This window comes from Rosa rugosa, chromosome 2 (assembly GCF_958449725.1).
Source record: "Rosa rugosa chromosome 2, drRosRugo1.1, whole genome shotgun sequence".
Taxonomy (NCBI): Eukaryota; Viridiplantae; Streptophyta; class Magnoliopsida; order Rosales; family Rosaceae; genus Rosa; species Rosa rugosa.
In genome coordinates, this window is record NC_084821.1 from 10,663,817 (window position 1) to 10,679,141 (window position 15,325).

Consider the following 15,325-nt stretch of genomic DNA (forward strand, 5'->3'; position numbering starts at 1 on the left):
CTATGTAGTCGTGATTTTATCTCTTGAGTTTCATGTAGTTTTAAATAATTCTATAAATAAAAGTATGAGAGATTGGAGAGTAGAAGAGATTCTCCAACTCTAAAACTTTAAGAGAGCTCTAAACTCTCTTCTCAAGCTTCAAGAGGTCAAAAAGCTCATGGTAAAAAGTAGAAACACGTTAAATGCGAAGAGCTTATAGTGAAAAGGTATAATTTAAGCTATATATATATAAAAATCAATTTTAGAGGTACCCTACGAGAAAGCCCCAAGGGCTCTTAACTCGAGACTTACGAGGATATTTACAAGATTCATAATCAAAGTTGAATATGTTCCTTAACAGGATTTGGGTGCAAGAAGAATAAAAGATCTATGATGAGCACGAACTCTGTTTATGGGGTGTAGCCTGCTAACTCTTGAACCGGCGTCTGAAAGAACTAAGGCCCCGTTTGGATGGCAGGAAATCATGGTATGGAATGAGAATTAATTTCATTTTCCATTCAGATGTGCCGTTTGGTTGTAATTAAAGATTGGAAAGGAAATAAAAAATAAGATTTGACTGGAAATTGACTCCCTCATAAAGCCTGAATAGAATTACCTAGTCAGGGGTGGTATTCTATTTCCATTTCCCACTGTCAAATGCAAAATTACATTAATTATCCCTCTAAAAATTTATATTCCCTACCAATATTCCTTATAAATTGATGTACTTTAATTAGTAAAAGGGCATTATTGAAAATTATAATTTCATATTTTATTCTTATGACTTACCAAACACTACAATAGAAATGAAAAACTAATTCCAAAATTTAATTTCTAGTAATATTCCAAACACTCACATGGAAATACCAAAACATATTCCACTCCATATCCGTCTGGAAAGGAAAATAAATCCTTTTCCAATTTTGACATTCCTGCGAACCAAACGGGGCCTAAAGGAAATAGAGAGAAAATGAAAGAAAGTAGAAATATCGAAGAAGAAAATGGGGCTTCATCATTAATAGAAATGAGTTAGTACAGTTTTGGTTCACGGAAAGGAAGCATCAGGAATCCTTTCCTGCGTTTGGGATGCAAAAGAAAAAGAAATCGTTTCCTGAATAAAGGGAAAATAAGGGGGAAAATGGTTCCTTCCAAATCTCAAAGGAATCACTTTCTCCCATTCTTTCCTTGCATTTATTACTCACAACATATTATTTTATTACATTATTTACAAACTTTTTAACAACTTTCCTGATAACTTGCCTTACGTTACCAAACATCGGAATTGAAAGTTGTTGGAAAATTTCATTTCCCTTCCCATGGGAAAGACAAAAGAATTACTTTCTTTTCCGTGAACCAAACGAGGCCTTAGAGCATCTTTAGCAATGCTAGCCATTTTTGAGTCAAATTTTAGCTAAAGTAGCTAAAAAGTTATTTTAGTTAGCCACTTTAGAATTACGTCTGCATCAATGCTCTCTATTTTAGTTAGTTTTGAATTTATATTATTTTTTTAAATGAAGATTAAATAGTTTAAATGTATTTATAAATTATATAAAATAACTTAAAAAGAATGTTTTAAATTATAGAGAGCCTCATCCCGCTCTCTATATTTAGGAGCAAGATAACTAAAAGTTATAATAGAGAGCCACTTAGGAGTCTGGTGCAGCTGCTAAAATAGATAAAAAGCTAAACATGCTCTCCAAAATAGCTAAGGAGCCATAATAGAGAGTCTGCTAAATATGCTCTTATAGTTAGCTAAGGAGCTGTAGATGACTTACACGTGGCATTAGGTGACAAACAAACAATTAGCTAACAACTAAACCAGCTTAATCAACAAGTGATTACCACATACAGTAACAAAGAAATTACTGAATGGACTTGTAACACTAACAGTGTCCTGGAAGAGTTCAATATGCATTCTGACTTCTTCTTATCAATTAATCTTAACATCAACTGCAACACTATTTTTGTCGATCAATGGCTTTGTATAGCTTAATTTTCATCCTCCCATCCCCAATCCATGTCCCCTGCCTCCTTTAGAAATCGGCCATTTTTCATAAATTCTCTTCTTCTTTTTAGTACTTAATGAGGAGTAATTACCAGAAAATTAAATGAACCATTCTACGATAGAACAAACGAGATGAAAAAATTACAGCTGCATGAGCCTGCATCGAAAACTATAATCTCTAGAATTTGAACAGGAACAGTTTCACAATAACATGTCAGTTTATCGCATACATTCATTTAGTTGCTTCCAAAATCTCATGTATTTAACAGAAAAGTGTAAAATAAGACAGACAGAATGCATGTTTAAGTTCTGCTACATAATATTAAAAGCAAAGACAACAACACAGGCAACATAGGGGTAGTAATGTAGTATATGGGCTGCAATATTGAGCAAACCAATGCAAAAATTTTCCCTAAATCCCATGGCAATCCAATGTAGTAAAAACAAGTCGGCCTCTTAATGAACGAAAGGAATCATAGTTTACAATGTCCCTGCACATTTCTCTATAAATATATAACTAAACCCAAAGGCTACAAAATCAAAGAAATAGAGTTCTTTTGCTTAAAAAGATCGAAGAGGAACGTACAATATGGCTAAGGCTAACTTGATTCTACTTCTAGTTGTCTCTCTTCTTGTCATCATTTCAGTAGCTGAGAGTAAAAGACTTGCTGGTTAGAATTTTTCATCTTCATACATTATAATTAGTAATTTTGTTAAGGATTAATTCAGTTTACCCCCTTGAGGTTTAGGGGTGTCATCATTTCACCCATTCTCCTCTCAATTTTGAATTTTTACCCCCTGAGCTTTTCAATTTTGCTCAACCGTGTCCAATGTCTCATTTTCCGTCTAACTTGGACGTTAAGTCTGATAATAGGGCCCACTATCAGGGCTAAAATGGTCATTTCGTGTGAAAAAAAGAAGAAGAACAAAATTCCTCAGCCACGCCTCTTTTCTCATTCTTTCTTCGTTCTTCTCTGCTCTTTTTTTTTTTTCCCCTTCTTACTCTACTCCATATTCCAATTTAATTTAATCTAGAGCCAATCCTCCCCACAAAATTCCTCCACCTCTCCAAATTCACACTCCCAAATCCAAGAGTAACCCCATACCCAAACACAGTAACACACCTTGGCCACCTCTTCTCCACCAAGGCCTTCTCTGCATGCCTAAGATCGTCAAAATGGACGGTCACGATCCCGTCGCAGGACTTCTCCGTCTGGACCCACCTCACCTGAGGATAGTAAACTTGGTGTGGTAGGCGGTGGTGGTGGTGAGTTGAAAAGGGGTATCGATTTGATATCGCAAAGACGCAAACCCAATTCATATCTCAAACCAAGAACACTCAATTAAGAGACTAAATCAATGAAGCAAATAGAGAAGAGTCATAGGACAGTACCAAGATGAGATTGTAGTAAAACCCATATCACTTCAATTCTTGAAATAATCAACACCCACACATAAAGATTGAAAACCCAATAAAACTGATGCCACCAGTCTTGATTCTAGCCTTGAAGGCTGCACAAACAATTTGGCCAAAAATAATCAAAACCTTGTCAATGTCTTCTGGACCAAAGAAAACAAGAAATCATATTAAGAAAGGTAAAATCACAGATGAAAGCATAACCAGACTATCAATCATCACTAATTTGGAATCGTCATCAGTCTCGTCCTTGATGAAATCGAAGAAGTGCGGGGCCGAGAACTTAGAAATCTCGTCGATCGTCATCATCGTTGAGGACGCTGTCGTGTTAGGTTCCTCGGTCGCAGTCGTCCTCTTAGCCACCTCCGCCGGCGTCGTGAGTTAAATCCGGCGACATTCCTTGCAGAAATGAATTTTTTTTTGTTCTGGTGTTTTTTTTTTCCTTCTTGAAATGACAATTTTAGCCCCTAAGGTGGGCTCTTTTGTCAAACTTAACGACCAAATTGGACGGAGAGGACACGGTTGAGGAAAATTGACAAGCTCAGGGGATAAAAATTCAAAATTGAGAGGAGAGGGGGTGAAATGACGACACCCCTAAACCTCAGGGGGGTAAACTGAAATTAATACTTTTGTTAATTGTATGGTCGATTGACATGTATTTTCTTCAATTCTCTATATGAATATTCATTTTCCTTCCGCTTTATCTAACACATAAAAGACTACATGCATGTAGTTGGACTTGCAAAGAAGACTCCTACCCTGGTTTGCAATTCCGTTTATGGTGCATAGGAAGGTGATACTTGCGGTAGTGTCGCTCAAATGTTCCATCTGAGTGTCAAATCCTTCCTTTCCATCAACCCTAATATCAACTGCAGGAGCTTTTTTGTGGGTCAATGGCTATGTACTGATGGTGCTCCACAGTGAGTTACTACATTTTCATGTATAAGCTGAGTTGAGGACACATAATGTTAACATTGATGTTTTTTTTTTTGAAATACCAAACTGGAGCCTGGAGGTCATAAACCTTACAACAAACAAGGAAAAACTGAAGAGCTCGTTACAGTTTTCGCTCCAGGCCTCCAAAATCTCAGGATTGGCCCAGCCACCTTGGGTATGATACCTAAGAGAATGATATATTCATTCATATACCACCTAATCTCTACTACTATAAAGTGAAGCCAAAATTTGGTGTCAAAGGCTTCACCAAATTTTAAAAGGGAAAATGATCATTTACCCAATTTTGGGGTTAATTAACCCCACTTACCCAAACACTCTAAGAGATTGCCCACTTACCCAATATTTAATATATTTTTTTCCCTAATACCCAATTAAGTATTTTTTAATTCCTTTTTATTTATTTTTTGGACAATTTAGCCCTCTCCTTCTTTGTCACTTAGCTTCTCATCGAAGACCTTGCCGGACTCCGGCGACCGGTGGCCGGCCGCGGACTTCGGCGACCCGTGACCGGAATCCGGCAACCGGACTGGTGACCGGATTCTAGCGTCTGATTTTATTGCCCCCTAATAATACCCAATAAACATATTATTGCCCCCCAATAAACATATTATTGCTCCCCAGTAAACATATTATTGCCCCCCAATAATCATATTATTACCCTCCAATAATCATATTATTGCCCTCCATTGAATTGCATAAACTCCCAAAACCAAAATGAATACACTACAGGCACAATTGATCAATTTATATGTTCACTCCACGTGTTATCATAAGCATTCAATTGAACATATAAATTGATACATGCAACCAAGGGCAATCCAGTCAATAACAACCACCAAACCTTTTTCTCAGTGAGTGACAAGTCTCACTCTCTGGCTCTCTCACTTTCAGATTAAAAATCGAAGCATGCGAAGCTTTTTCTGAGCGACCCAGATTCTGAGCAAGTCTTCATCTTTCTTCTTACCCACAAATCCCAACCTCTCCTTCTCCAGAAACCCCATCTGTCTTCGAACCTTCGTGAATCCAATCCATAGCCTATTGTCGTTGCTGGTACGTTTCGAAGATCAAGGGTGGCGCTGGAGAGACTGGGAGACCTTGCGGCTGCACGGGAAGTTGAGCTCACGGAGTTCATGGAAGGTTTGATGGAAGAGGAGGTGGCGGTGATGGAGGCGATGGAAGCTTTCAGGTGAAACAGAGATCTGAGGCACAGAGAGAGAGAGAGAGAGAGAATGGGGATGAGAGAGAAAGAGCAGATCAAGGAGAGTGGAGAGAGACAGGGAGATGCACATGTAATTAATTAATTGAGTTAAGGGCAAAACTGTCATTAAATATTAAATTGGGTAAATGGGAGTAAAAAACTCTTAGTGGAGTAAGTGAGAGTATATTGGCCCAAATTTGGGTAAGTGGTCACCACCCGATTTTAAAATGCCCTTTAGAATAAAAATGAAAGCTCATAATAAAATTATCCAACAAAGTTATTATGGTAAAATACAATAACAAAAAACTGAATTGAGAGAGCGGATGAGGATAGTAAGATACCTTGCATCACGAATATGAGGCTAGTAAGTAATAATGTCATAAAATACATGTGCTAAATGTAACAATTTGCCCTGCCACCTTGTACGACCTAGTTATAACTATACATTTATTTAGGAAGCTAGCAATTCCCTACATATACATGCTCGCACATAAAACCACCCACCCCTAACTCGATCAAATATCAAATCAACTAATAGAGATGTCCGACTCATTAGTAAAAAAAAAAAAAAAAAAAACAAACAAACAAAGAGATGTCTGACTACTAGACGAAATTATATTTGAAACCCTAGTTAGGTTCCTCAGGGCGAATATGGGTGAAGAGAAATCTCCTCAAAGTGAATCTAGGTGGGAAGTATTCAATTCGAGAGAAATCCGAGTGAGGAGTGAAATCCAGGTGATAAAAAATTCCCTGAAGACAAATCTGGGAGAGGAGAATTCATGATGAAGCAATTTCAGCAAAAGAAAACAAACTTGTTGGAGCCATGTTTCAAACTGTAACTCATTCACTTCATCTTTCTAAATTCACCTCAATTATATTAAAGTTTCAGACAAAGAGAACATACTATTGAGTTATGATCCACACAAGAGTGTAAATAAATGTGGTGCAATTATAATCAATATGGAGAAATACATGATCAATCATCCAATTGAATTCATCCTTATCATTCCCTTATAAGGGAAACAGTCTGCAGCTCCAAAGAAATCTATAACTATCATGTTCATCACTACAATTCGTATTATATGGGTCATATGTCTTGGTCTGATTATTGTACTTTCGTAGACCAGCGAGCGATTTTTCAATCACCTACAGTCTCTTTTTATATGTAGATGAAGTTGACATTCATATGTGTTTATATGTAATTCCAATAAATTGACTATTTAAAAAAAGATATATTTTCTCGAATATTCCCGATATATCTAAAGTTCCGATAGATATGTAGATACAGATATTTTAATCCTTGGGTTGCCCATCAATTTAATACTCAAACTCAGGGCAGTTTGCAAGTCGAGAGATCTAGATATATTTAGGTGTGGGCATTGTGGTAAACCTTATAATCAATTTAGAAATTCCAAAGAAATGTTGCTTGCAAAGCAAGAAGTGGTTAGTGAATTGGACTTTGGAAATCATATAGAGAATCTATTTCAATTTTCAAGGGGATGTATCATCATTTTGAGATAAAACAACTATCTACTTCTCCATATAAAGGCTCATGAGGGATACGTTCGCATATCTTAAGCACATGAAATCTCTAACGTTCTAAAACACTTACTATCATGTGCATCGGATTCTTAACTTACCCCAATTTTTGAAAATCAATCATTTAAGTATGTACACCTTGGTGTAATATGTGGTTAGAGTTTGGCTTTAAACCTTTGTTTACTTCAATAAAAGCTACGTTTGTGTAAAAGAAGTTATACCAAGTGGTAGTAATTTTACTGTTATACCATATGTGAAAAACATTGTAACCTAAGCATATTGTAATATTTTCATTATTTGGTTGTATTATAACAACAATCCATTGTCGTCCAGCGGTTAGGATATCTGGCTTTCACCCAGGAGACCCGGGTTCGATTCCCGGCAATGGAACTCTTTTTTTGCTCTCTGGAATTTCAACTTTTACTTTCTATTGGTAAACTCTAAAAGGGTAACCTGGCAGGCTCCTACTCGTTGATCTAAAAGAAAAGATGCATCCCCGGCGCACTTGATTGCCCCCCTCCTCCTTCGTTTCGTCCCAAACCCATCGATTTGGGATCAAATCTTTCTCTGTTTCTCTCTCTGCCGAGCAGCTTTGCTTTCACTTTCCTCACAGTAAGTGCTTCTCTCTCTCTCTCCATCTCTATTTCACGCATATAAAGCAAACAGTTTTCTTCTAAGATCTATAAACTCATCTCGATCACGCTGAGATTTCCTATACGCAGACAAGCTGCAGACTTTAGATTGCAGCTGATTCTGGTTCTTCTAAATTAAAACCCTGTATTTTGATAGGTTATAAAGCATGTCGCTTCCTAATGAAGACAGTACGTCTTCAACTTCTGATGCACAGGTATGTATCCATTTTCATCCAAAGGAACCCCCTTTTATTTTTTTTTCTTTGCTGGGTCTGATTCAGCAATGTGGTAAGGTGTCAAAGATGGCATCTTTTCACCAAATTCTTGATTATGTTTCAATGTGGAGTTTTGAATTTGGTATCTTGTCCATTGTATGGTTCTTGATCAAAATGCAGCACAACAATCGAAAACCAAGCTATGGATTTGAATGTCATAGTGGGAGAAATTAGTGAATTTATTATTTCGTTGTATACATATATAGAAGATGCTCAAACTTTGTCCCTGATAGATCATCACAAGTTGCCAGTTAAAGCATTATAGGGCTTTTCTTGTTGTGTATGGGAAGACTAGAATTTCATTCAGTCCTTTTCTCGGTCTGTGATATCCAAATATAATTAAGAACTTGACAGTAAAGGTCGGTTGACACTTGACAGTATAGTTCTCATGGTTCCTTTCTTTTATGGCCTGTGCTTGCAGCTTAATAATATTTTTGGGGATCTACTCGATTCCATTATTGTTGATGTTGCATCTGAGTGTCACCGAATAGCAAAGTTGGGACTTGATCGTAATTTTGAAGAAGAGGAAGAAGAAATGAGGCTTTCAGCCCAAGCACGGGTAAGGGTAGCTGATCCTAGTAATAGTAGTGAAGCAAATGGCAAGTACCTGGTTGACATATTTGGACAGACTCATCCTCCTGTTGCCAATGAAATATTTGAGTGCATGAATTGTGGTCGAACTATCATGGCCGGAAGATTTGCTCCTCATTTGGAGAAGTGTATGGGAAAGGTGTGCCTATGCCATCTCATTGTAGTATACATCTTTCTTTAAATTTTTATGATTAAAACTAATGTTTCCTTGTTTACTTTGGCTATGATGGAAATTGATAGATGTTTGTTTTTCCTCCACCACAGGGTAGAAAGGCTCGTCTGAAGGTGACAAGAAGTAGCACGGCTGCACAGACTCGACATACACGAGGCAACCCTGGTTCCACATACTCCAATTATTCAAATTCCAACAGCACAAGCCGGCTACCAAATGGAACATCAAGTGTTGGAGGTGAGGAGTACTCGAATGGTGCACTGGAAGAGTCATGAATCAAATTTCAGCCCTGGTGTTCTCTATAAGTCACTGGGAAGCGGTGCATATTGTATATCTGCATAGGTTCCTATGTCTGTGGAAAGGGAAGGTTGAGTATGCTTCTAGCATTCACAGATAATCTGACTGGAGATTTAGTCACAATCTGACCACATTAGTTCTTTTGAGTATGAAGAACACTTTGTATACAATATCCCTCTCCTGTCTACGGATAACTTGAATGATATTTCAGAGTCTTATGGAGTTGATTCTGTCTTCAAATTTTACCTTCTTTCTATTCTTTCTTTTTGATTGAAGCTTCAAAGTCCAATTTACCTGATGAGGACTATTGGCCAAAAAAAAAAGGCGAAAATTAATCTGGCTAAAAGAAAGAAAAATGTTCAACGTCAAATGTGGCTGATGATCATCAGACTGGGTGCAAATTGGAAAGAGTTTTTGCAAAAAGTTATTCCGTTGCCGGGACTTGAACCCGGGTCTTTCGGGTGAGAGCCGAATATCCTGACCAACTAGACTACAACGGATTTGTTGATATGTTTGGTCCGACTTTATATTACTATTAAACAGCACAGTTGAACTAATTTAGATTTACCATTGCAACTCTTAAAAAATGTTAATGCTTACTTGATTCATTTTTAACTAGATGTTGCTGGACCAACTAGATTGTCATATTATTCTCAAAAAAAAAAAAAAAAACTAGATTGTCATATCCGGCTTATATTGCCCCTACCAGCCTACTTTTTTATAAGCTGTTCCGGCGTTTGCATCTTACCTTTGTCCCGTTAGTAAACTTCTTTTATGCTTGGATGAAGTAGCCCATACCCCCCTCCTCCTCCTCTTTTCGCATGGTTCCAGGTCCAAAATGCGGGTTCAGTTCCAGTCCTTGTTTGGCAGGGCAGTAGGAAACGAACCTTATGAACCATAACTAGATGACAAATCTGTACATGCAATAACAAAAACATATCTCCTAGTTATTTGCTCAATGATTCATGCACTAATTCTACTTTGACAGGCAGCTCATTGTTTGAGCAAGGAACCAAATCCCATTACATCAAAAGAAATCAAAGAATTCTGCATCTGTCTGTACAGTAGCTATAGCCATCCTCATTTTCCATTCTGTATTGGGTGATGAGAGAGAGACTGAGAGAGCATACACCAGGCCGGAAATGTAAAGTTTTTCTTTAATTAAGCGAGATATCCCAACAATTCAACAGACATATCTTAGACATTATGCGAACTTTTCCATTCCTTAATAGCATAACTAGCAAATGTCAATTTACTGGTAGCAATTTATGTTCAAATTCCAACACCAAGTACTAATTAGAAAGCCTAAACGAGAATAAAAGTAATCTCAAACTGCATCAAGCAATGAACAGGTAAGATGTCATTATCAATTCCCAGCTGATCAAACTCCACGCCCACACTTATGCTGTCAGTCATCCTATAACAGACACAAAAAAGAAAGAGTTCATTAGCATATTACCATGAAATGAGAATCAAATTCAGGGATAAAAAAGGAGAAAAAAAATATATATTGATTGAAATATTTAGGGATAAAAATGAGAATCAAATTCATGGTCTACCATGAATCCACCATGATAGGGGAGTTGGAAATTGGGTCAGAACTAAGTTAGATTCGAAGTAATGTAACCAAAATTTGATGGATGTATATTGTAACGAGTAGAAAATTAAAAAAACAAGAAAATATTAAAGTCCATTGCTCATTCCAACACATTCTTGAATAACAATGATATTGCCCTAACTCTACATTATGAGCATTTTTGGAACTCATTCTAATACAATGATTGCTGCATTGTAATCCGATTTCCTTCCTCTAGTCTACAAAGTCCTAGTAACTGCTAAACCCATCTCCGGGTCGACCTCATAGTGTTGAATTCGATATAACATAATGTTTAATTTCATGGTTTTAAAATAAGGATAACGTCCTTTTCAAGCACATACTAAACATGCTAGGAGCGAGTGGAATTATAGAATAGAAAAGAAGAGAGTGTGAAATTCGAGAGACACCAAGAGACAAGATATGAGAAATCATGTTTAGGGCGTATGCACATACAGTGTACACCATTAAACTAGTTGAAGCAGATAGAGTAAAAGACGATGAGGTTAACATATAGTGGAAACCATTTATCATAAATTAGACTGAATAGTAAATATTGCATATCACACAAAATTCATGTGGCCATTCTCACACATTTGGAAAATAGCTAGGAAAGGAAGATGATGCATATTTGGTTTGCACTTGGCCTGACTTCCAGCTAGAGGACCATCCCTTCCATGGCACACGATAGAGCTAAATACCATCATGTCCTTACAGTTACTCAATAAGTATGCAGAAAATATCGAAATTCACCAAACCTAATGTTTAAAGGAGTTAAATTGGGGAATACCACATAAATCAAAGCCAGAGCCGATATAACATACACCATTACACATTCGAGAACATTTACGACATTTTTTTTGTGGGAAAATTCCCAAAAAGTTCCAATCAAAAACACACTAGATAAAAAAAGCATGTATGCACCCATAAGGACCAATTTTAAACAATATGTAGCTGACATTGCTTGCCTTGACTACATTGATTTATTATAGAACAAAATAAGTAGATATTAGATGGTCATTCCTAATCCATTATAAGTACAAAGCACTTGCTTATTTCAAATATATTAAAATCTATTAGAAAAAATCCATTGGATCAAGTGCTTTTGAAAATTTCTTCAAACAAAACCGACCATCGAATTACTAAGATCCAAATCCCTTCTTTTAAATTCCAAACAAACCCTAATGAGATTTCTACAGAACCAATTTTAACTTAATGCGTACACTGTTTTACTATTATTCACCACACAAATGCCACCATTTTACTTTCATGCATAAAGAAGCAATAATCAAAGCCAAATGGGTACCTATTTCATGGCAATGGTGCAGTGATTACGGTGATGCCCATATTCTCCACAAGTATGGCAATGGCCATTGAAATGCGGCCTCCTCTGCTTGGCCTCCTCCTCCTCCTGCCTCCGATACAACTTTTTCAAAGCCCCGATCTCCCTGAGCCTGCTGCTCACCTTGTGCAAACCGAAATCTGGCTCACCCGACGACTTAGACTTATCGAAATCCATGTTCAACCTCACCACGGTCATCATCTCGTCCCAACTCTCCGGCACGCTATTCATCAGCATCACAGCCTGAACTTCCTCCGGAATCTTCAACCCCTCGCATTGGAGATCATAAGCCATCGAGCCCATCTCCATAATATGCTCATGGACGGATTTGCCCTCGGCCATCTTGTGCCCCACGTAGTTGCGGAGCTTGTACATCCGCTTCGTCATCGAGGGTTGGGTGTAAGTGGCGGTGAGAGCGTCCATGAGGGACTTGGCAGTCTCGTGTGTCTCGTAGCACATGTACACGTGGTCGTTTAGGGTTCCCATGATGAGGTGTCGGGCGATGAAGTCGTCGTGGATCCACTTCTGGTGGCGAGCGACGTCGTTTTCCGGGGGTTTTGGGTCGGTGAGGACGTAGTTGACCTTGTTGTCGACGAGGACGAAGCCTATTTTTTGTCTCCAGATATGAAAGTTGACGCCAAAGTCGAGTCTGTGGGTGGTCTTGAGTTCTGGGTATACCATCGCGGAGAGGGAGAATTCAGAATCAGAATCCATTGGGTCTGGCGGTTTCAACGGTTGACGACTCACCCGTATATATTGGATATTATTGGAAATTGGGAGAGGTTTTATTAATCATTATCTAGGAAAAAAGAAAAAGAAAAAAGAAGAAGGTTATATTGAATACTGCTAGGTTAAAGTTTTGCATATTTGCCCCTCAAATTATGTCTGTTTGTTCCATCCTCTATTAATAAATAAAGTATATTCTAATAATAAAAAATAAATAAAAAAAGGCTCTTAATCAAATATCCAAATTTGGCCTAACAAATGCCCACTTACTCTACTAAAAAATTTGAGGTTTTTTGCACCAACAGTGTCTGGAGACTTGGGTGACTGACAATATGATACCCGAACTTACAAAGTTATCAAAGTAATAACCAGACTCAATTTTTCGTATGTCCGTCATACCCGCGGCCATTTTAGTCACAGAGCCGTTAACTTTACCACGTGTGACGCACGTGAGTCGCAAAATGAGGGCAAAAAGACTGATTTATCATTTATTTGACATTTTACTTATTATTAATAATATATACCTATTTACCTTTTTAAATATATATATAAATATTTTTTTAATCCTCTCCACCTCTCGTCTTCTTCCTCTGCACTCTCGCCCAGTCCCCCTCCCTTCAACTTCCTCTCTTCAACTTTTTCTTTTGATCTGACCAAGAGTTTTAGTGACGCACGAATGGATCAAACTAGTAAGACTCTTTTCTTGCCTCCTCTCTTTCCCAATTTCTGACCCAAGACGAGTTGAAGAAAATCGCCGCCTACAAGGTCATCGAGTCCGGCATGATCTTCGGCCTCGGCTCCGGCTCCACCGTCAAACACGCCCTGGATCGCTTGGGCGAGCTTTTACAACTGGAAAAAGTTCACAACATCATCAGAATTTCTGAGAACACCCACCAACAAGTCATCTCTCTTAGAATTCCATTATCCAACCTCGATGACTACCCGATCCTCGATCTCGCTATCGACGGTGCCGACGAGGTGGACCCCCACCTCAACCTAGTCAAAGGCCGCTGCGGGTACGTACCTATTGAGAGAGAAAATGGTGGAGGGCGCCTGTTAGAAATTCGTGCTGGGTTCAAGAACATGAACGACGAATCAAGGATTGCTGAAATTTTCTTCTTTTGCTTTTTAGCCGGGTTCAAGAACATAAATATGACGATGAATTTCTGGGTTCAAGTGTTGCAATCTAGTTGTTTTCTTGTCCTTTGAATCTCGAATGTTTGTTTTTGTGTCTAACCTTGATGCTGGGGGTGTGTAGCCTTGATAATTTGGATGATAGCCTGAAGGGGAATGTTTTGGAATTGAAGGAAGAGTTGGACTCTGAATTTGTTAGTGTCCTCAAGTCCTTGGGGTTGGATGTGGAGATAAGATCAAAAGAATTCATTGAGCAAACTTTGCCCTCAGAAGTCAAGGCTAGATTTTTTTTTGCTGGGTTCAAGAACATGAATGAATCAACATTGTTGTGATTCTTTTTTTGCTGGGTTCAAGAACATGAAGATGAAGAATTGTTGGGTTCAAGTGTTACCAACATGAATTTGCTGATGTGGTAGCCTTTAATGGAATTATAGCAGATCTATTGATAAACATTTACTTGATTTTGTTGTTTGAGTTTGTACTGTTGATCAAATTTTCTTCTTTTGTTGTTCTTTAAGTTTGTATCAATTGATTGGAACTCTAGAGAGAGAAAGATGGCATCATAATGGTTTGCTGGGTTTAAGAAGATGAACTTGAATGGGTTCAGATACGTTTGCTGGGATTTCTTTTGTTTTTTTTTGTTTTGGTTGCTTTTTTGCTGCATTTAAGATGATGAACATGGTTGATCAAAAAAAAAAAAAAAAGAAGATGATGAACATGGAGTTTCGGGAGGAGAGAGAAAAACCAGTTATTTTTAATTTTGAATTTATTTATTTAGGGTTTGATGGAGTGAAAAAGTCTTTTTTGCCCTCATTTTGCGACTCACGCGCGTCACATGTGGTCAAGATTAACGGCGACGTGACAGAAATCGACCGCAGGTACTACGTTGATAAGAAAAATAGAGTCTGGGTATTACTTTGTAACTTTGTAAGTTCGGGTATCATATTGTCAGTTACCCAAGTCTCCAGACACTATTGGTGCAAAAAACCCAAAAATTTGTGCACCTACTTACCCCATTTAAATGTAAAAAGACAAGTTTTCCCTCAGAATAATTAAAAAGTCATTGGAGACTTCATCGGACTCTGTTCGCCGACCGCTGGACTCCAGACTTCTGTCACCGATCGCAAGATGCAAGTCAGGCCTTAAACTTTTGAGGAATGTTGGTGTTCCATTGCAGTCACAAGATGTCACTCAGTTTAGAGCTTGAGAGACCCAGCCTTGACCTGATTTCTGGTAAAGTGAACATCCACTTCAATGTGCTTGAGCTTAGAGTGATACACTAGATTGGTAGCCAAGGCAAGTGCAGAGATATTGTCACAGTGCAAAATTGGGACATTAGCTAGAGTCACATCTTACATTCACAAGGCCAGATATTGCTTATGTCGTTAATTCAGTGTGGCAATTCTTGCATTGTCCCACAGATGTGCATCTCCATGCAACAAGGAGGATACTTCGATATGTCAAGAG

At 38.0% G+C, this 15,325-nt stretch overlaps 3 protein-coding genes and 2 non-coding genes across 5 annotated transcripts; 3 read left to right on the plus strand and 2 right to left on the minus strand.

The window, feature by feature from the left end:
• The first annotated feature begins 7,413 nt into the window (after window positions 1-7,413).
• On the plus strand, window positions 7,414-7,485 carry TRNAE-UUC (transfer RNA glutamic acid (anticodon UUC)). Its single transcript has one exon. It is a non-coding gene; the product is annotated as a tRNA-Glu (tRNA).
• An 82-nt stretch (window positions 7,486-7,567) lies between these two features.
• LOC133732155 (SAGA-associated factor 11) lies at window positions 7,568-9,312 on the plus strand. Its single transcript, XM_062159638.1, has 4 exons — window positions 7,568-7,707; window positions 7,885-7,942; window positions 8,424-8,732; window positions 8,858-9,312. Exons 2-4 carry the CDS (start codon window positions 7,895-7,897, stop codon window positions 9,038-9,040), a joined length of 540 nt encoding a protein of 179 aa, XP_062015622.1. The 5' UTR covers window positions 7,568-7,707; window positions 7,885-7,894; the 3' UTR covers window positions 9,041-9,312.
• A 177-nt stretch (window positions 9,313-9,489) lies between these two features.
• Window positions 9,490-9,562, minus strand: TRNAE-CUC (transfer RNA glutamic acid (anticodon CUC)). Its single transcript has one exon. It is a non-coding gene; the product is annotated as a tRNA-Glu (tRNA).
• A 652-nt stretch (window positions 9,563-10,214) lies between these two features.
• Window positions 10,215-12,811, minus strand: LOC133734579 (uncharacterized). The gene is made up of 2 exons (XM_062162200.1): window positions 11,963-12,811; window positions 10,215-10,479 (listed from the first exon to the last, which is right to left on the minus strand). The coding sequence occupies exon 1, from the start codon at window positions 12,710-12,712 to the stop codon at window positions 11,963-11,965; it is 750 nt and encodes a 249-aa protein (XP_062018184.1). The 5' UTR covers window positions 12,713-12,811; the 3' UTR covers window positions 10,215-10,479.
• Window positions 12,812-13,504: 693 nt separating this feature from the next.
• On the plus strand, window positions 13,505-14,190 carry LOC133730326 (probable ribose-5-phosphate isomerase 2). The gene is made up of 2 exons (XM_062157942.1): window positions 13,505-13,740; window positions 13,983-14,190. The coding sequence occupies exons 1-2, from the start codon at window positions 13,505-13,507 to the stop codon at window positions 14,188-14,190; spliced, it is 444 nt and encodes a 147-aa protein (XP_062013926.1).
• Window positions 14,191-15,325: the final 1,135 nt, after the last annotated feature.